The following is an 18,715-nucleotide window of genomic DNA, read 5'->3' as shown; positions in this document are numbered from 1 at the left end:
TAATCAACTGCAGGCTTTTGCCTTTAGCCATAATTAAGCAATTCAGAATCATTGTTAGTTATTGACACCTGCTGATTGGAAGCTAACTGGCCATAAGTTTTGGAATAAGAAAGTTAGTAACTTAAAACCTATAAACTTTCTTAAAAATATATTTATTGATTTTAGAGAATAAGGGGGAGAGATAGAAACATCAATGAAGAGAGAGAATCACTAATTGGCTGCTGCTTGCACACCCCACACTGGGGTTGAGCCTGCAACCCGTGCCCAAACCGTGACCTCCTGGTTCATAGGTCAACACTCAACCACTGAGCCACACCGGCTGGGCAAAACCTATAAACTTTTGTCCAGAGGCAAAAATATTTTAAACTTTTTGACTTGTGAGAGTTCCTAATTGTAAAGAAGCATTGAAAACGACTGAACCCCAGCGTCTGGCATGGGCCCCTTACAGAAGATGTAACTATTGCGCCTTTCCCAATTCTACCGATAGGACACAGGCCCTGCCAGTGTCTGCACCCCCAAGTCAGCCGGCTCAAAGTCTAGGCTGCTGCCCCAATTAGATTCACTCAGGAGAGTCACTCACCTGCCCCACTCGGCTGTACTCCGACGGACCTCACGTACCTACAGCGCCGCCCTGGCGGTGGGGCGAGGCCCTAGCGGAGACGAGACGCTGCTTGGCAGGCCGCCGCGCATTATCCGTCCTGCGCGTAGCCTCCCGGCGCCAGGGGGCGCGCTCCTCCACGCTGCCCCGCCCCTGAGCGGTTGGTATTTGAATCTCCGCGGGCTGTGGCCGGAAATGTCCACGGGTCAGCCAGTCATGGAGTACCCGGGCCCCCGGGCCCGGTGCCCCGTGCAAGAGCAGCGTGCCCGTTGGGAGCGGAAACGCGCCTGCACCGCCCGGGAGCTGCTGGAGACCGAGCGGCGCTACCAGGAGCAGCTGGGGCTGGTGGCCACGGTGGGGGCCCCGCGTGTCCTCTCGGACGGGGCGGGGAGCCCAGGGTGTGGGAGGGCCTCTGCGAGGTCGGTGATCCCGAGGACGGGGTCTTGCTCTGTCCTCCGGCACTGGGGGCCGGGCAGACTTCTGCACATTCCAGCCGCGCCTTGGCGGTGTTCTCTCCGCAGTACTTCCTGGGGATTCTGAGAGCCAAGGGCACCCTGCGACCACCGGAGCGCCAGGCCCTGTTTGGGCCCTGGGAGCTCATTTACGGCGCCAGCCAGTGAGTGGAAGGGGCGTGGGGAGAGGGAAGGAGGGGGCGCCTCGCTTCTGGCACTGCACCGAGAGACCCAGGTTCATATTCCGAGCCTGCCAGTGACCTCACCGGTGGTCTCGGCCCAGCGCCCCAGTTGTCCATCTGTAAAGGGGGGGGGGTGTAACAGCACTACCCATGGGTCAGGGGTAACGGAATGAAATGGGTGCTCCGGCAGTTCTTTGGCAGCTGTTACTGTCCTCACCCACGCAGAGAGCTGCTTCCCTACCTGGAAGGCGGGCACTGGGGGCAGGGGCTGGAGGGCTTCTGCCCCCACCTGGAGCTCTACACCCAATTTGCTGCCAACGCAGACAGGTCCCAGACCACCCTGCAGGTAACTTGAAGGTGACCTCAAGTCCTTCCTCTCTTGCCCCATACATTTCCTCTTCATCTGGAGACTTAAACTTCATACTGTGCCTGCATTCATAGGGCCCTTTGGGAGTCCAGTTCTGTGCTCTGTTCCCTGTAGGGAGATGGGTTCTCTCTGGAGCACACAGCTTGCTGAGGGCTGGGGATGTGTACGCAGGTGAACACAATGTAAGGAGTGGCTTCTCTCTCTGCTGCCAACCCTCTCCCTCACTCCAGGAACAACTCAAGAAAAGCAAGTGTTTCCGGAGGTTCGTGAGGCTTCAGGAAGGCCGCCCTGAGTTTGGGGGCCTTCAGCTCCAGGACCTGCTCCCTTTGCCTCTGCAGAGGCTTCAGCAGTGAGTGCACTCTCCCTGACTCAGCCAGCTTCTCTTTCCCGAGGCCCTCACCTTTGTGGGACTCATGGGGTCTGTCCCAATGCCTCTCTCCTGGGACAAATTGCTCCTAGAATCCTTTTTGTAAGAGTAGACAAGAACCCATGGGAGTGCCTGGAGTCTGCAGCCTCAGGCCCTTAGCTGGGACGTGGAACTCTACATTGAAGCTCGGGGGCTGTGATGGGCTAGTGACACGGTATTTGGAAGAGTTTGCTGAGATGAGAGCCTGGTCCAGTTTAGAATTTCTGAAGAGTCTGCCCCTGACTCTTCCATGTGGGATGGGAAAGGGTGATGTGGTGTGAGCCCAGGTTTTGAAAGAGGGGATACCAAGCCAGAGCAGATCTTTCCTGGCTTTGCAGTGGAAGAACGTGTAAGGGGTTATGTGTGTGTCAGGCAGAGGGAATTTTTCTCAGCTCTACGTCCCCTCATAGACTTCCAACTGTCTAATTCTAGGTATGAAAATCTTGTCGTTGCTTTGGCTGAAAACACAAGTCCCAACAGCCCTGACCACCAACAGCTCACACGTATGTTCTTACTCTGCCAAAACTCAGAGACAGAAGGCTGCCTTTCTTGTATCCCTTTTGGGTTGTGACCTCCAACAATGTCTGGTATGACCCTGTCTTCCTTTGACGTACATGATGTTCCGTTGTCCTGCCTGCTCTTCAACAAGTTAGACCCTAACCCTGGGTCCCTAGGGAGTAGCCTTTCTCCACCACCAGTCCCCAGAGTCACAGATGTGCTGGGAATGTTATTCCAGGGGCTGCGCGGCTGATAAGTGAGACTGCCCAGCGAGTTCACACCATTGGTCAGAAACAGAAGAATGACCAGCACCTCCGGCGTGTTCAGGCCCTTCTCAGCGGCCGCCAGGCGAAGGGGCTCACCTCAGGTAATCTGCATCCTACCCCCTAAGCCCTCAGTTTGCCCTTTTACTCACATACCCAGTTTCCTCAGCCTCCCTTTACTTTTATACCCTCGGAGCATGGTCCTGGAGTTGCATCAGAATAACAGCTCTCCCATCCCCCAGGTCGCTGGTTCCTACGCCAGGGCTGGCTGTTGGTGGTGCCTCCCCGTGGGGAACCTCGGCCCCGAATGTTCTTCCTGTTCTCTGACGTGCTTGTCCTGGCCAAGCCTCGACCCCCATTGCACCTGCTGCAGAGTGGCACCTTTCTCTGCCGGGCCGTCTACCCCATGGCCCAGTGTCAACTCCAAAGGGTCTTTGGCCACTCGGGGGGCCCTTGTGGTGGTCTGCTCAGTGTAAGTAATAAGATGGGGGTCCTAGGTCAGATAAGAGAGGCCGAACATACGCCTCCAATACCTATGCCCCCGTTTATCTCCTTGGCCTGGACCCTCTTCATAGGAATTGGGCCAGCTACATTGAGAGCATAACTGGGTCTTTGGGTTCATATCTAGTTCTCACATGAGTCCTGAACGACCCCCATGGGAGCAGCAAGGCCTTCAGCTTTAGCCTGGACCTTTCTGAGCCATGCATTAAGAGGTGGTCTCTCCCCAGCTGTCCTTTCCTCATGAGAAGCTGCTGCTTATGTCCACGGACCGGGAGGAGCTCCTGCGCTGGTACCACAGTCTGACTTTGGCCATCAGGTAGGTTGTCTCTTTCCTTGGTAAGTGTTGTGATGAGGCCCAGGAGCAGGAGATGAGCAGTTCTGGTCCTGTCTCGTGTCCTACATCTGTGGGACACCACCCCACCACCCCTACCCCCTAGTTCAGGGGTCCTCAAACTTTTTAAACAGGGGGCCAGTTCACTGTCCCTCAGACCGTTGGAGGGCCGGACTATAGTTTAAAAAAAAACTATGAACAAATACCTATGCACACTGCACATATCTTATTTTGAAGTAAAAAAACAAAATGAGAACAAATACAATTATTTGTATTTGCATGTGGCCCGTGGGCCGTAGTTTGAGGACCCCTGCCCTAGTTGATGAGAGTATGAATAGCGTGCTCATGCCAATACCTGAACTGTCTTCTCTCCACAGCAGCCAGAAGAACTAGAAGAATCTTAAGAATTCCAGGACCCAGGATACTTCAGGGATAGGTCAGGGTCAGGAGCACAAAACTAAACAAAACAGAGCCCTTCCTGGTTTGAGAAGGGTCATTTTGTGTTTGCCTGGGACTGGGTTATTTGACCAGCTCTTAAGAATCAGGAAACCAAGTCTGACCCATTTGAACCTTCACTGAACCAGCCCCTCCAGCACAGAAGAGAGGACTTGAGGCTGACGAGCTTGGTGCTATGTCTATGGCCAGTCGTTTATCAAGGATATGGCTCTGCAAATGTGGCTATTTTTATAGTTTTATTTTCCCACTGGATTTAAGTAAAGTTTTTTTTGTTTTTTTGGAAAGGCCTGTTTCAGCTATGTGATATGAGAAGAGGGACGTTTGTGCCTGGAGGCTGGCATGACGGGGCCTCGGGAGTACAAGGAGAAGAACTGGAGCTCCCTCTATCTCCTCGGCTCTCACACTGGGAGGCAGCATCTTCTTGTCCTAATAAGGGAAGCTTTCCAAGAGGGGCCAGTTGTTCTTAGGCACCTAGTATGGGTGTGTGTGTGACCAGCTGGAATGGAAAAAGCACACAGGAGCATCCAATCACAAGAACAGACTTGGTTTTACTAAGCCTTCAGCTGTCGTCCCTCCTTCCCAGAGGGGGCTGGGACTGGGGCCCTTTGCCGCAGCCTTGCTGCATCTTCTCCTTAGCCCCTGCTCCACTCCCCACGGAGCAGCCGGGTTCCCTGTCCCTATGCTCCCGTGTAGGGGGTGTAGGGGCTCTTCCCAAGCCTGACCGTCACCAGCCTCCTCGTCCTCCTCCTTCATGCACGAGTCCTCAGGAAAGGGCATGCTCGCCTCTGTGAGGGGAAGACCAGGTCTGTCCCAGTTTCTGACACTTTGTCTCTACCGCCACCAGACTTTCAACCCCAGCCTGTTACCTGGTTCTGGAACCTCCACATCCTTGAGGGGCTTGTTCTTTTGTAGCAGCTGGTGGATGGTGTGTAACTTCATGTTCAGAAGCTCCTGCTGTGCTCCAGCCAGGGTAGTCACCCTGTGGATAGGTCCCCTCAGAGGCTGCCCAGTCTATGTCCCCACTTCTCACCTGCCACACACTGCTCTCCTTACCGCTCAAAAAGGGGGTCCAGCTGGGCCATCAGATTGTTCAGGTGTTGTTCCGTCTGGGCCAGCTGTTGTGTCAACTGGGCCAGCTGTTGCTCTGGAGGTAAGGGAGAGAGGAGAGCAATGGTTAGTCACCTTCTGCTGTCCCCTAACTCCCTACCAAACAAGATGTCTGCAAAACCCACCTGACTGCAATGATTCCTTCTTGCCTGCTTCTTCTTGGAGAATGGGAGCCTCCTTTTTCTCCTGCTGCAGAAGGAAATGGAGATACTGCAACAAGGCTCCCACCCCTGTCTCCAAAGCCAGTAAGAGGAGGAGGAGGAGGAGAATGTGAGGTAGAGAAAACTATTGGATTTTCACCTCAGAGAATCACAGTCCCATCTAGTCCAGCTCCTCATCCAGGACATGAAGCAGCCAGTCAGCACGCCCTCACAAGCGGACACTCAGTCTACTCTAACACCTCCTGGGAGAGAACAGCTCCCTCCAGGTTGATAAAGCTCTGGTTGTTGGTTTATATACAAAGCCAAAAACTGTCCTTCATGTATCTTCTTTTCATTGTGCTGATAAGAGCCTTCCAAAATCATGTCTTTTCAACGTGATAGCCCCTTGGGGATTTGACAACAATGCTCATTCCAGCCCACGCCTGCCCCCTCTCACTTCCCTACTCCTCTCTGGCTTAATATCACCAATCTTTTCCAGTCAGTGCTCATTTGACATGACTTTCTCTGGTTGCTTTACTGAACTTGAGCTTTTAAATCAGTGCCCCAAAGAGAATAAAGTTTTCTCCAGGAATGTTCCGATCATAAGATAACGCAGAGTACTTATTTAGGAAATGGGTTGTCACGTCACACAAACGAACTTCATTAGCCAAACAAGGAACTGTTGCTGTTATGTTTCTTCTGGACTATACTTGGGTCCAAGAATAGAATTTATCTGTCCTCTTTAAATTTCATCATTGAACTCAGTCCTTTATCCTAGCTTGTCAAGTCTATTTGGGATCGTGATCAGCTGTCCCTTCTAGTTTTACATCATCTCCAAATTGCTCTGGAGCTATTTCCCAATGCAATTGAGTGATAGGGCCAGGGCCGAATATACAGCCCTGGGAGGTACTACTTTCCATTTCAACAGTTTCAATCCACCAAAATGTACTGTCAATTCCTATTTCAGGGCCTCGTTCCCAAGAACATGAGCCTGCTTGGCACCTTGAACTCAAAAAACACTGACTACCGTAACCAACCTCTTTGTGCCGAGGTTGGACTCTCACCAGGAACTCCACACTCGCTGGGTTCAAATCCCAGCTCCACTAGTTACTAGCTCTGACCTTGAGCAAGTCACTTAATCTCTTCATTGGCTTGTCGCGAAGACTACATGTGATATTTATTACTTACAATTTACCATGTGCCCTTCACATCCATTGCCTCGCTGGATGCTCAAAATGACCCCATAATGTTGGAAAGCCAAGGAACTACTGTTCATTTCATAGAACGACCGGAAGATGTCCCTTGTTCTTGGTACCCTAACGCCCCCCTGGGAAATTCAGGCCCCGGGCATCCCCACCACGGGTCTCCCCGCACCTGCAAACACTTATAGAGCACGAAAGCCACGACGGCTGCGGTGTACAGCGCCCCCAGAGGCCACGCCCGGGCCCGCTCCTGCTGGTCCTTGGGCGGCGGCGGCCGCCGGGGTTCCGCGGCCTTAGGGCTGACCTGGGCGGGGTCCCCTGCGGAGGAGGGCGGAGGAGGGTCAATAGGGCTGGGACCCCAGGGCAGGCCCAGCCTCCCCCCAGCAGGCCTCGCTGGTACCTGGGTGTGCCCGGAGGTCGGGGCTGGGGCGGTCTCCGAGGACCCCCGGCAGCGCGGACACAAGCAGCAGCCCCAGAACACCCGCGGGCGAGACCGCGCTCGCCATCGCAGGCCGACAGACTAAGGCCCAGCGGCGCCAGGCAGCGGAGCGCCCCAGTGCTCATGGGTAGGCGCGCCGGCCTCGCTGCGGCCGCCCTCAGAGAGCCACGCCCACGTGGTGTGGGCGGGGCCACGCATATTTGCATAGGACCATTTGCCAAATTTTCCTAAATTAGTTAATTTCTTATCTATATTAGCTAGAATACCGCCAGAAGTCTCAGAAGATTATTCCAGAAAGTGATTTTTATTTCTTAAAAACCATCAATATTCTCGCCCTAACCGAAAGGTAGAATTTCTGCTGGAACTATAAAAAGGACGCGAAGCTTATTTTTCAGGTGTAGTTCGCGCTGAAGGCCTGTTGCCTAGGCTACAGACGGAGGACTCGGTTCCTCATTTGCGCCTAGGGGAAAGTCCCCGGATCTCCGGCAGAGAGTGCCGCGTGCGCATGCACGTAGACCGCCCCCGCTTCTCTTTGTCAATCCGCCAAGAAGCGATCCCGTTAGGCGGGGAGCTGAGCGGTGTGCGGCGGGGGTCGTCATCCGTCATCTCCTCTAGTTACGCAGGCGGTGCGTCTGGGCGCACTAACCACACGGGGCTCATTCTCAGCGCGGCTGCATTTTGTTGATAGAATCTTTCTGCAACAGTAACATCTACACATTTCAGATTCATGCAGATAAAAATCCATTTTGATTCATTAAAATAAATTACCGCTAGACTGTAAAGCCATATCTCTTTTTCGTTACCATTTCATTCCTATAGCCTGCATGGCTATAGCAAGCACTCCTTTTTTTAAATTAAATGCATTGGGGTGCCACTGGTTAATACATTTGAGTGTTTACCTTGCGCAGGGGCCATGTTAATCTCTGTATCTTTCCAGTTTTAGTATCTGTGCTGCCGAAGCGAGCACTCAATGAATCCTTGCTGAAGGAAATTAATGTTTTCAAACGATCCAACAGTTAAATATAATTAAGCTCTTTTTAAAAATGAGAAAACTTGCCGAAACCAGTTTGGCTCAGACTGAAGGGTCCCGGGTTCGATTCCGGTCAAGGGCATGTACCTGGGTTGTGGGCACACCCCCAGTAGGAGATGTGCAGGAGGCAGCTGATCGATGTTTCTGACTCTCTATCTCTCTCCCTTCCTCTCTGTAAAAAATCAATAAAATATATTTAAAAAAATAAAAATGAGGAAACTCAGGTTCCTGAAAGTTAAGTGTTGTTGATCAGGTAAGAGACTAGGCGATTCCAACCATTTTCTGCTTGTCTCCATATCATCTGTCTCACATCACCCCACCTCCAGGCCTTCCCACTTCTTGCCCACAGACTTGGGTAGTCTCCCATTGCTTCACACTATCTTTTATAACTGTCTGGGATATGAAGGGTCATTTTCCCGATTAGACCAAGAGCTCTTTGAAGAGGAGAGAAACCATTTCCCACTCACATTTGCATCTCCAGGGCTTGGCACATAAGTGATGGGCACTGGTACATGTGTATTAAATGAATGAAAAACACGTGTTAAATAAATGAATAAAATTCGGTATGTCTTCCTGTCTTTCCAGAAAGGAAGGGGGCACTGCAGGGAGAGACCCGAACCCAGGGGAGTTTGACCACCCAGAGGCAGCCTGGGCGTCAGAACAGTGTACTCCAAACCTTGACTCCAAGCCAGTTGGTGTAGTCAAAGTAAATAAGTGGTTCTGGGGGGAGGGAAGAGGGACAGGGGTATAATATGATAAATGGCCCCTAACTGATAGTTGCCTTCAGGGAATTTGGGCCCACTATTGCCAGATATTCTGATTTCTACACCTCTCCACCCCAGTTCAACAAATTGGGATTTTTAAAATTTGAAATCTCTGTTTTAAAATGTTAACAAGGAATATTTTGCATATTTGATACCTGTGTGGATCATGTTTTTAAAATTCTCTTCTATAGGATAAAATAATCAGGAAATGAAACAAATAACAAGGGCCATAAAATAAGCTAACGATAAGGGTCAGAAATTCAGACTGAATTATTTGTATAACTGAATGTCTGATATAATCATGACAGTATAAAACTATATATAGTGCCCAGCCAGTATGGCTCAGTGGTTGAGCATCAACCTATGAACCAGGAGGTCACAGTTTTATTTCTGGTCAGGGCACATGCCCAGGTTGTGGGCTGGATTGCCAGTAGGGGATATGCAGGAGGCAGCTTTTAATGTTCTGCTCTCACATGAATGTTTCTTTCTGCCTTCCACCCTCTCTAAAAATCAATTTAAATTTTTTTTTTTAAGTTTCTTGCATGTTAAGCAACAAACATACAGTTAGGGAAAGAGTAATCATAAGGATGTTTGGCAAAGATTTAAAAAATTCCATTTCACAATAAATCCCAGAATTTTTCAATATAAATAAAAACTCTAGAATGACATAAAGTAATTCAAGTTCAATTTCTTTGACTTTACAATCATTGTGCTTCTGATTGTTCATTATAAATCCATGGGCTAAATACAGGAACATGTACTATCTATCATAGGAGCGGGAGACAGAGATTGTGCCCAAAGAGAATCTGAACAACTCCAAACCTTTAAGAGCTAATTCTAGATTTAAACACACCTAGATGAATCTGCTATGTCAGGGGCCAATTGTATAACTGGGAGTTCTCTAGATGAACTTCCATGTATATCACAGTGTTTTCTAAAGGATAGGTAATACAAATGTGCTCATTTGAAGCTTGTATCGTAAGAAAGCTCATCAGTAACCACAACAATGTAGAACCTGTGTCTGTAAGAGCTTTTTCAGAGAGAAGTACTTTATTACTGACATTTGTTAGAATTGCTGGAACATGGTGGTGATAAAATGGAGACCAATTTTTAGTTGGTTTTGTCTTAAAATTCTCTACAGATGATACCCTCTTATTGCCTGCAGCTGAAGGGTCAGACCTCTCATGCCATTCCCATCCTTGGCACACTAACACAATCTTTAAAAGTTCAAAACAGCCCTGACCGGTTTGGCTCAGTGGATAGAGCATCGGCCTGCAGACTGAAGGGTCCCAGGTTCGATTCCGGTCAAGGGCATGTACCTTAGTTTCAGGCACATCCCTAGTAGAGGGTGTGCAGGAGGCAGCTGATCGATGTTTCTCTCTCATCGATGTTTCTAACTCTCTATCTCTCTCCCTTCCTCTCTGTAAAAACCAATAAAATATACTTCAAAATAATAAAAGTTCAAAACAAAACAAAAATATGGGACACACAAAACATATTTCTGGCTCCTGCTCTAAAGTTTAAATTCGGAACTTAAACCCCCTCTTCCCACATCAGTAGCCTCCCACTGACTGGGCTGTCCCTGGGCAGGGCAGGTACTCCAGTCCCTGCAGTGAACAGGTGCAAAGACAGGACTCAATATCCCAGGATAGTTCTGGGGGCAGAGGTTTCTTTAATTCAAGTAGCTTTTGAGATTAATAGTTATTAGGGACAGTTTGGATGAAGTGGGTCGAGAGGGAGGAAACTAGCTTTTTCTGTGCCCTGTTATACCAGAACTAGAGGCCCGCTGCACGAAATTCATGCATGGGTGTGGTTCCTAGGCCTGGCTGGCGATCAAAGCACGAGCATCTGGCGTGGAAGGGCAGGTCCCAGCTAACTCTGGGCCCTGGGCAGCACCTGGGCCCTCGGGGCTCCGTGTGCCCCCTCTGCTGAGTCACAGAGCCCGAGTCCCCACACAGAGATGCGGTGGGCACAGCTGGACGTCATGGGCCAGGGTGCAGCGTGGGCCTCTGGGCCGCCTGGCAGTGCTGCACAGAAGCCAGGCAGGCAGCACACTCTCTCCCAGCTGGCCTTGCAGAACGGCTCCTGTGCAAACCCACGGGGAGCCCGGCTGGCTCCTACAGTCCCTGGGGCTGTGGCACAGCTCACCCCAAAAAGGCTGTGTGGGTGTGGGGCAGGCTCTTCACGGGCACCTGGCATCTGAGTAGGCGTGCGAGCCCTGGTGTCCCAGGGGAGGGTAGCAGGGGGAGTGAGAGCAAGCTCAGCAGACACCCTGCATTCTCACTGCACCTCCTCTGTCCCCGTCACCCCCACCCCCAGGTAGCCGGCGAGACGTCACAGAGGGTCACTGATGCCTGCCATGTTCTGCACCACCTCCTGGTGGTCAGTGCACGTCATAGCGAGCGGTCAAACTCCCGGTTGAATGACCACCCGAGGGGGCAATTTGCATATGAGGCTTTTATAAAAGGCTCATATGCAAATTGTCCCCTTGGGAGTTCGACCAACCGGGAGTTCAACAGCTCGCTATGATGTATGCTGACCACCAGGGGGCGGCGCGGAACCAAGGCAGCTGGCAACTGGGGAAGGAAGGCCCTGATTGGCCCTGATCGCCGGCCAGCCTAGGGACCCTACCCGTGCACAGATTTCGTGCACTGGGCCTCTAGTATAGGATAATAACAATGACAATGGTCATCCTAGCACGTTCACCTTGGATCAGCTTTAGGGTGTGGTGAGATGGTACATACCAGGAGACCTCCCAATCCCATTCCATGTTATAACATGTTCATCCAGAAGCACATTCTCCTCACGAGACTCAGAACTGGAGAGAAAAGTCAGGTACCCTGTGGCATAAGGGAATCTCTGTCATAAAGCCTGGCTTCCTTGTCTTGTGGGTCCTGCCTCATGCCACTTCTGCCCCCCTTGGAGTCTTCATGGGCTCAGCTACACAGTAGCACAGGCCTTCTTCTCTCTTCTCTGGCCAAAGGGGGTAGAGGGCCAAGGGCGAGGGGGGCGTGAGGTGAGGAGTTGCGGAAGTTCAGGAGTTGCTGGGTGGCGCAGGTGCAGGCACTGGGCGGTGTCAGTTCTTTCACTCATCCCTCCCCTCCCCCTTCCTCCCCGGAAACCAGCGACTTTGCCACCACCAGTATTGGGGATGATGAGCTGTGGGGGCCAGGCCGGGGAGGGGTGGGAGTAAGGGGGGCTGCTGCAGCTGTCAGACCATAAGCCAGGCTCACGCCCAGGCTCAGGCCTGCAGACTCGGCTCCCACATCAATAGTCATGAGCAGCGGTGCCAACTGCACGGATCAGCTAGGGCCCGGTAAGCGGGGCGGGGCAGGGACAGGGGGAGGGGTCACGCGGCCCCATGTCCCATCTGCTGGGATCTGGAGGGTTGGGCTGGGCAGTAACACCCACCCCTCTATTCTCTCACATCCACAGGAATTCCCTCCTTCCCCCAGGCCTGGGGATTGTGGGCCCTCTTAGGAGCTGTGACCCTGCTGCTTCTCATCTCGCTGGCTGCACACTTGTCCCGAGGCAGTAGTGGCTGGAGAAGGAACCGTTCAGGAGGCGGACAGTGAGTGGGGGGAAAACAGAAATGCGATAATTGATCATTTCTCCTTACCAAGAGGTCCCCATTTACCCCCTAAACTTTGTGTTGCAGGTCTGGAGGGTCTGTGGAAGAGGTCCCCCTGTATGGGAACCTGCATTATCTGAAGACAGGTAGGAAACTGGCGGAGGGGAGAGGCACGGAGAACAGGTCCTGGGTGGGTGGGATGAAGGGCTGCAGGAGGAGGAACAAGAAGTGACCAGATTTCTGTTACCTGTCCCAGGACGACTGTCTCAAGAACCAGGGCCAGACCAGCAGGATCCCACACTTGGAGGCCCCACCAGGGTGAGTCAGTTGTTGCTGAGGAAGAGAGGGGAGGAAGTGGGGGGGGGGTGCTTTTTCAAGGGTCCAGTGCACTTCTAACAGCCTTGCATCTCCAGGCTGCAGAGGAGGTGATGTGCTACACCAGCCTGCAGCTGCGGCCTCCTCAGGGCCGGATCCCCAGCCCTGGAACCCCCATCAAATACTCAGAGGTGGTGCTGGACGCTGAGCCGAAGCCCCAGGCCTCGGGCCGGGAGCCGGAGCTCTATGCCTCCGTGTGTGCCCAGACGCGCAGAGCCCGGGCTTCCTTCCCGGACCAGGCCTATGCCAACAGCCAGACTGCACCCAGCTGAGACGGAGGGCCCGGCATCGCCCCAGCTTCCTCTGTTGCAGGGGTGACGGCTACCCTGTTCCGGGCATGACTGTTTCCCAGCAAACCCCCAAAGACAGTCAGCCATCGCCCCGTCACAGGAGGCGATGCTCCCCAAGCCTCCTCTCTGACCTGAGGGAGATAAGTCAGGGGGAAAGCAGGCCCCTGTTTCTTGAGGATGGAGAAAGCAGAGGCAGTGCCCCCTCCTCGCTTCCTCCTCCTTCCGGAGTCTTACCGGGTCCTCCCCGCTATTGCTCTCATACACTGTACTGCTGACACCTCAGTGTCTCCTCAGACACAGGAAGTGGGCAGTGGGGGAGGGGGTGAGAGCCTAAAGGACCTGGGTGGGTATACCCCTGGGGAGGCCACGGGCGGGGGGTAGGAGGGGAGGGGGATCCTGGAACCGAGCAACCTGAAGAACCCAAGCCTGGCTCTGGCCTGAGAACCCTGGCAGGAGAATGCCAGTCTCCATCCTGCTGCCTCTGTTGTGTTCCCAAGTTTTTAAATAAAATTTCTCAAAAAGTGTTTAGATTTCATTATGGGGGCCACAGACTTGCAATAGACCCCACATGGTGGGAGTGTGAGCTCTGTTGTCTGCACAGAGCACTCCCAGGGAGCCTGGCTGGGGACGAGGGCGCAAGAGGGGCAGCCTCATCCACACGGAAGGGGAGGGGGTTGCGGGGGGGGGGGCAGGGGGGTGCCAGTGGGGCAGGGGTGGGTGCCAGGGGGGCAGGGGTGGGTGCCGGGGGTGGAGGCTGGAGCTGCTAGAATTTGCACTGAGGACCGCCCCACCTCCCATCACCCGGAGTCTGCAAGCTCAGCAGCCCTGTAACTGTGCTGCACCCCCACCCTAGCCCAGCCCTCTCCTCCCAGGGCCTCTGTGGAGGCAGGTCGGACAGACGTGAGGTTTGAGGGGCAGAAGAAGGGGGAAGCTGAGGCTTTTACTTCCAAACCTCTCTCCTTCCTAGAGTCCCGGGGAAGGCAGAGTAGGGACCCGTGCGCCAGGGCCCGGCCGGGCGGTGCCAATGAGAAGGGGGCCTCCTCTGCACACACACAGACACACAGTAGCCCAGTGCCCGGGGTTCCTGGACCTGAGCACCCCCCTTCGCTCCCCAGAAGCAGCCGGGGCCGCGGTGAGCGCAGCTGCGCTGTGTGGGCGGGAAGGTGGCGTCGGGGCGGGTACCGGATGCGGGAGCCGCCCGCAGCGGGATGTGGGGTCAGAGGCTGCGGTGCTGGAGACGCTCCACGTGTCCGCGGCCTGGGGGCTGAGGGCTTCGCCCCTGGGACTCGCCGGCCATCTCGGCCGAGGCCTCAAACGACCCCCCAACCCAGACCGGCTCTCCACCGGCCCTCCCCCCGGGCTCTGCGGCTCCCGCCGGTGCAGGTCTGAGCTCCGAGCGCCCCCGCGCGGCGGGACGCGGCCTCGCCACCAGCTCTGCGCAGGCGCGCGGCTGCGGGTCCGCGGCTCGCTGGGCGGTGAGGTCTCCAGGCTCCGGGTTTGTAGGCTCCGTGGCTCCCGCTCCCGGAGCGTCGGGCGCCTCCCGCGCGCGCAGGACGTGGCGGACCCGCTCCGAGTGGGGCTGGGTGGGCCTTGAACGCTTCCCTTCCAGTCTCCGAAGCCCGGATCCTCTGCTCTCTCTCGCCCCACAGCCCTTCGGTTTTCCTTATCTTCTCATGCCCTAGCCTAGGAGCTCCACTGGACGCCAGGTCTGGGGCAATTTCCAAACGTAGGAAATAAATAAGGGGGGGCAGCCGGATGCACCCCAAACACCTCCGAGGGCCCCTGGCCACCTCCCTCCAGCTGGCTGAGTGCCTCACTTTACCAGACACCTGGGGCTCGCTCCGCCTCCATAGCTCCGGGTGCCTCCAGGGCACGTGCCCTCCCTGCCTCGCTGGTGTTTGTTTCCCGCCAGGAGTGCCCTGTCCCGAGCAGAGCCCCAGAGCAGCTCAGGGGAAGCCACGGGGCCCTTTGGGGTTCCCGTTTCCCCCTCTTCCTGAGATGCCAGCGGGAGGATAGGAATAAGCCCAGGACCCAAAGACGAAGGGTCTTCGGCATTGTCACAGGTTCATGGCAGGAAGTTCTTCGCGAATTGTTTGTGGTGGGAGGAGCCTCGGGAGCCACCCCCAGCCACCCCACCGGGGCCCCTCCAGCTCTGGCGCTGCACTGCGCTCTGTCAAAATGAGCCTCAACTTCCAACTTGGTTTTGGCTACAAGGAGGGTAATGGAGCGGGGACATGGAGAGCGACCAAGCCTTAATGACTTCATTGGGAACCTTGGATCCAGCCATGCCCAGAGCAAGATCTGCTTCCTGCACTTCTTGGTTATGTAAGCAAGCTAATAAATTCCTTTTTTTGCTTAGTCAGTCAGTCGAAATTAGACTTTCTATCTCTTGCAACTCTTGAGTTCTGACCTCCTAGTAATGGCTTCTGTTTTTAAGTCTTTGGGTGATTATCACTTTGTCAGTAATACTTACATTACTTAGAGTGAGAGGATTTTGCGCATGTACCAGTAGCAACCCTATGAAGACCTCCCTCTACACACCCGCTCCGATAACTCTCAGCTATAGGTGAGGAACTTTATTTTATTTATTTTTTCTTTTATTAATCCTCACCTGAGGATATGTTCCCATTGATTTTTAGAGAGAGTGGAAGTGTGGGGGAGAGAGAGAGTAACAGTGATGTGAGAGAGACACGCAGATTGGTTGCCTCCCACAGGAGCCCTGACCAGGGCCTGCAACCGAGGCATGTGCCCTTGACCGGAATCAAAACTCGGACCCTTCAGTCTGCAGGCCGATGCCCTAACCACTGAGCAAAATCTGCTAGGGCAGCGGTTCTCAACCTGTGCGTCACGACTCCTTTGGCGGTTGAACGACCCTTTCACAGGGGTCGCCTAAGACCATCCTGCATATCAGATATTTACATGACGATTCATAACAGTAGCAACAGTACAGTAATGAAGTAGCAACGAATATAATTTTATGGTTGGGTCACAACATGAACTGTATTTAAAGGGCCAGAAGGCTGAGAACCACTGTGCTAGGGCTCCATTTATTTTTTATTTTTTTAGAGACAGTGGAAGGGAGGGGAAGAGACTGAAAGAGAATATTGATATGAGACACATCAATTGGTTGCCTCCTGCAAGTGCCCCAATCGGGCCAGCATCCAGCCTGCAATGAGGCCGTGTCCTTGACTGGGATCAAACCTGGGACCCTTCCGTCCATGGGCTGATACTCTAACCATTGAACAATCTGGCCAGGGCTGGGTGAGGAACTTTAAGTGGGCTCTGCTGAGCTCTTGCAGAGAATTTGAGGACAAATTTCTGGAAAAGAGCCTCAGAGCCAAGAGCAATGCAAAAAGTCCCAGAAACAGTCTGCTTTCCAGGAACAATCAATGGCTTTGCTGGCCTCCCCTGCTCTCCAAAAAAACCAGTGTAGGATTGAATTTCTCAGCCCTTGAAGCGGGGAAAGGCAAGCCAGAGGGGCAGAGAGACCTGCTGGAGGAAGCAGGTGAATCTCTGACTGAAAAATGTGTAAAGCGCAAACAAAAAAGATTTCCCTGAACTAGAAAATCAGAACCCCAAATTTCCATAGATAAATCAAAGGAGAGGATGTACTGCTAAAACCCGAAAACGGGTCTAGAAGATTAAAAATGAAGCATTTCAAAATGTAACAGGTCTAGAAAATTAAAATGAAGTATTTCAAAAATATGGAGATGCAAATCAGGTGGTTAAAGATGGGAGATTGGAACAGACCCAGGAGACTTACCTCCACTTCTATGAGCTCCTGCAGAATAAGGAACAGGAGAGGAGAGGCCATCATCAAATAAGAGATTCAACTTCCCTGCGCGAAATAAAGACTTAAGTTCCAGACTGGACTGATAGGAAAAGACACACACTTGGCCATATGAAGGTTAAAAATCATAAGCTCTTAAGGATATGGGAAAGCTTGGCACATTTTCAGGCAAAAAGAAAGTTCTTTTTTCTTACCTGCTACCCTTGGAAGTTAAAAGACCAAAAAATTGAATGTGAGTCAATGAAAGGAAAGGCCTGTAACCCAGACCCAGCCAAAGAAGAAAGATAGATATTAAAGATTTGCAAAAGTCACCAAGTCATCTCATCTAAGACATACTTTTTATTATTATTATTACTTTTTAATCCTCACCTGAGGATATTATTCCATTGATTTTTTAGAGAGAGGGAAAGACAGAGAGAAACATCGATGTGAGAGAAACACATTGATTGGCTGCCTCCTGCATGCGCTGACCAGGGCCCAGGCCAGGGAGCAGCCTGCAGCCCAGGTACAGTACCTGCCCTTGACCGGAATCAAACCTGGGAACCCAGTACCATTCAGTCCGAAGGCCTATGCTCTATTCCAGGGGTGGGCAAACTTTTTGACTCGAGGGCCACAATGGGTTCTTAAACTGGACCGGAGGGCCGGAACAAAAGCATGGATGGAGTGTTTGTGTGAACTAATATAAATTCAAAGTAAACATCATTACATAAAAGGGTACAGTCTTTTTTTTTTTTTTTAGTTTTATTCATTTCAAACGGGCCCGATCTGGCCCGCGGGCGTAGTTTGCCCACGGCTGCCTATTCACTGAGCCAAACCAGCTAAGGCTTTCCATTGACTTAAAGAGAGTAAAAGGGAGGGGTACAGACAGAGAAACACTGATGTGAGAGCGCCAAACGGGCTAGGCTGAGAAATACTCTTTTAAAAAATATATTTTATTGATTTTTTACAGAGAGGAAGGGAGAGAGATAGAGAGTTAGAAACATCGATCAGTGCCTCCTGCACATCTACTGGGGATGTGCCCACAACCAAGGTACATGCTACATGCCCTTGACCGGAATCGAACCTGGGACCTTTCAGTCCACAGGCCGATGCTCTATCCACTGAGCGAAACCGGTTTCAGCTCATAAATACTTTTAAGACATTAATGAGCCCTGGCTGGGCGGCCCAGTTGGTTGGAGCATTGTCCTGTACACCATAAGGTTGTGGGTTCAATTCCCGGCGATGTCATATACTTGGATTACAAATTCAATATCGGGTCAGAGTGTGTAGGAGAGGCAACCGATCAATGTTTCTCTCTCTCTCTCTCTCTCTCTCTCTCTCTCCCTCTCTCTCTCTCTCTCGTCCTTTCTCTGTAAAATCAATAAAAACATATCCTCAAGTGAGGATTTGAAAATAAACAATAATTAATGAAGCAACAAGTGAATCAGAGCAGAGACTTGAACATAGGGGAAGATGAAGAGGAAAAAAAGCAGTGAGGCGCACTGAACCATGAACTATAATTTCTATCTATAGCCCTACATATTTATAACACGTAATATAAATGCCAATAAGGACTCTTGGAACAGATGGGGCACACTGTAAGGGAAATTCTAATACGTATTAAATTATCTCAATGAAACTGGAATCAGCTGGTGAGTAGAAGGGGAAGGTAAGTGTTCCAAGACCTCAGGTAGGGAGGATGAGCAAAGATGGGGGAAGGGTAGTGAAAGTAATTTGAGACCATATATATTAGGGTGGGGAGGAAGTAGAAGATAAATAGAGCATGATGGAAATAGTTGTTGTTCTGTGAAATAATACAGTTCACATACTAGAAGAGTCATGTGTCTAAGAGAACAGGGCAAGGGATGGTAACTATTAATAGAATGACAAACTACAAATTAACAAGGAGGGTAATGGGATGAATGGCTATTCATTCAATCCAGCAAAAGAAAAGAAGAGTTCACAGAAGTGTTT

The 18,715-nt window shown here is 52.0% G+C and overlaps 3 protein-coding genes across 4 annotated transcripts; 2 read left to right on the top strand and 1 right to left on the bottom strand.

Annotated features, from left to right (window-relative positions):
- Window positions 1-695: 695 nt before the first annotated feature.
- Window positions 696-4,335, top strand: ARHGEF39 (Rho guanine nucleotide exchange factor 39). Its single transcript, XM_081104287.1, has 9 exons — window positions 696-952; window positions 1,120-1,214; window positions 1,458-1,578; window positions 1,830-1,948; window positions 2,438-2,508; window positions 2,742-2,870; window positions 3,009-3,238; window positions 3,495-3,583; window positions 3,976-4,335. Exons 1-9 carry the CDS (start codon window positions 794-796, stop codon window positions 3,989-3,991), a joined length of 1,029 nt encoding a protein of 342 aa, XP_080960413.1. The 5' UTR covers window positions 696-793; the 3' UTR covers window positions 3,992-4,335.
- On the bottom strand, window positions 4,272-7,309 carry CCDC107 (coiled-coil domain containing 107). 2 transcript variants are annotated; one of them, XM_081104288.1, is made up of 6 exons: window positions 6,904-7,309; window positions 6,676-6,821; window positions 5,287-5,350; window positions 5,108-5,198; window positions 4,921-5,033; window positions 4,272-4,839 (listed from the first exon to the last, which is right to left on the bottom strand). In XM_081104288.1, the coding sequence occupies exons 1-6, from the start codon at window positions 7,007-7,009 to the stop codon at window positions 4,583-4,585; spliced, it is 777 nt and encodes a 258-aa protein (XP_080960414.1). In that variant the 5' UTR covers window positions 7,010-7,309; the 3' UTR covers window positions 4,272-4,582. The 2 variants fall into 2 exon arrangements, with proteins under 2 accessions (XP_080960414.1, XP_080960415.1); XM_081104289.1 differs by having other exon boundaries at window positions 4,273-4,839; window positions 5,287-5,347; window positions 6,904-7,088.
- Window positions 7,310-11,911: 4,602 nt separating this feature from the next.
- Window positions 11,912-13,490, top strand: SIT1 (signaling threshold regulating transmembrane adaptor 1). The gene is made up of 5 exons (XM_081104290.1): window positions 11,912-12,052; window positions 12,172-12,307; window positions 12,395-12,453; window positions 12,564-12,625; window positions 12,721-13,490. Exons 1-5 carry the CDS (start codon window positions 12,013-12,015, stop codon window positions 12,952-12,954), a joined length of 531 nt encoding a protein of 176 aa, XP_080960416.1. The 5' UTR covers window positions 11,912-12,012; the 3' UTR covers window positions 12,955-13,490.
- The last annotated feature ends 5,225 nt before the right edge of the window (window positions 13,491-18,715 follow it).

The sequence above is a fragment of the Myotis nattereri genome (assembly GCF_964212035.1).
Source record: "Myotis nattereri genome assembly, chromosome: 12".
Classification (NCBI taxonomy): Eukaryota; Metazoa; Chordata; class Mammalia; order Chiroptera; family Vespertilionidae; genus Myotis; species Myotis nattereri.
This window is presented reverse-complemented; position numbering and strand designations above follow the sequence as displayed.

Excerpts from the sequence above, each read along its gene's own strand:
- ARHGEF39 (XM_081104287.1), top strand. The coding sequence starts at position 794 with ATGTCCACGGGTCAGCCAGTCATGGAGTACCCGGGCCCCCGGGCCCGG. Across the intron at positions 953-1,119 it reads AGCTGGGGCTGGTGGCCACG|TACTTCCTGGGGATTCTGAG; the intron begins GTGGGGGCCCCG and ends TTCTCTCCGCAG. Across the intron at positions 1,579-1,829 it reads GGTCCCAGACCACCCTGCAG|GAACAACTCAAGAAAAGCAA; the intron begins GTAACTTGAAGG and ends CCCTCACTCCAG.
- SIT1 (XM_081104290.1), top strand. The coding sequence starts at position 12,013 with ATGAGCAGCGGTGCCAACTGCACGGATCAGCTAGGGCCCG. Across the intron at positions 12,308-12,394 it reads AACCGTTCAGGAGGCGGACA|GTCTGGAGGGTCTGTGGAAG; the intron begins GTGAGTGGGGGG and ends TTTGTGTTGCAG. Across the intron at positions 12,454-12,563 it reads CCTGCATTATCTGAAGACAG|GACGACTGTCTCAAGAACCA; the intron begins GTAGGAAACTGG and ends TACCTGTCCCAG.
- CCDC107 (XM_081104288.1), bottom strand. The coding sequence starts at position 7,009 with ATGGCGAGCGCGGTCTCGCCCGCGGGTGTTCTGGGGCTGCTGCTTGTG. Across the intron at positions 5,351-6,675 it reads TGCTCTATAAGTGTTTGCAG|CAGGAGAAAAAGGAGGCTCC; the intron begins GTGCGGGGAGAC and ends TTCCTTCTGCAG. Across the intron at positions 4,840-4,920 it reads TGTGGAGGTTCCAGAACCAG|AGGCGAGCATGCCCTTTCCT; the intron begins GTAACAGGCTGG and ends TTCCCCTCACAG.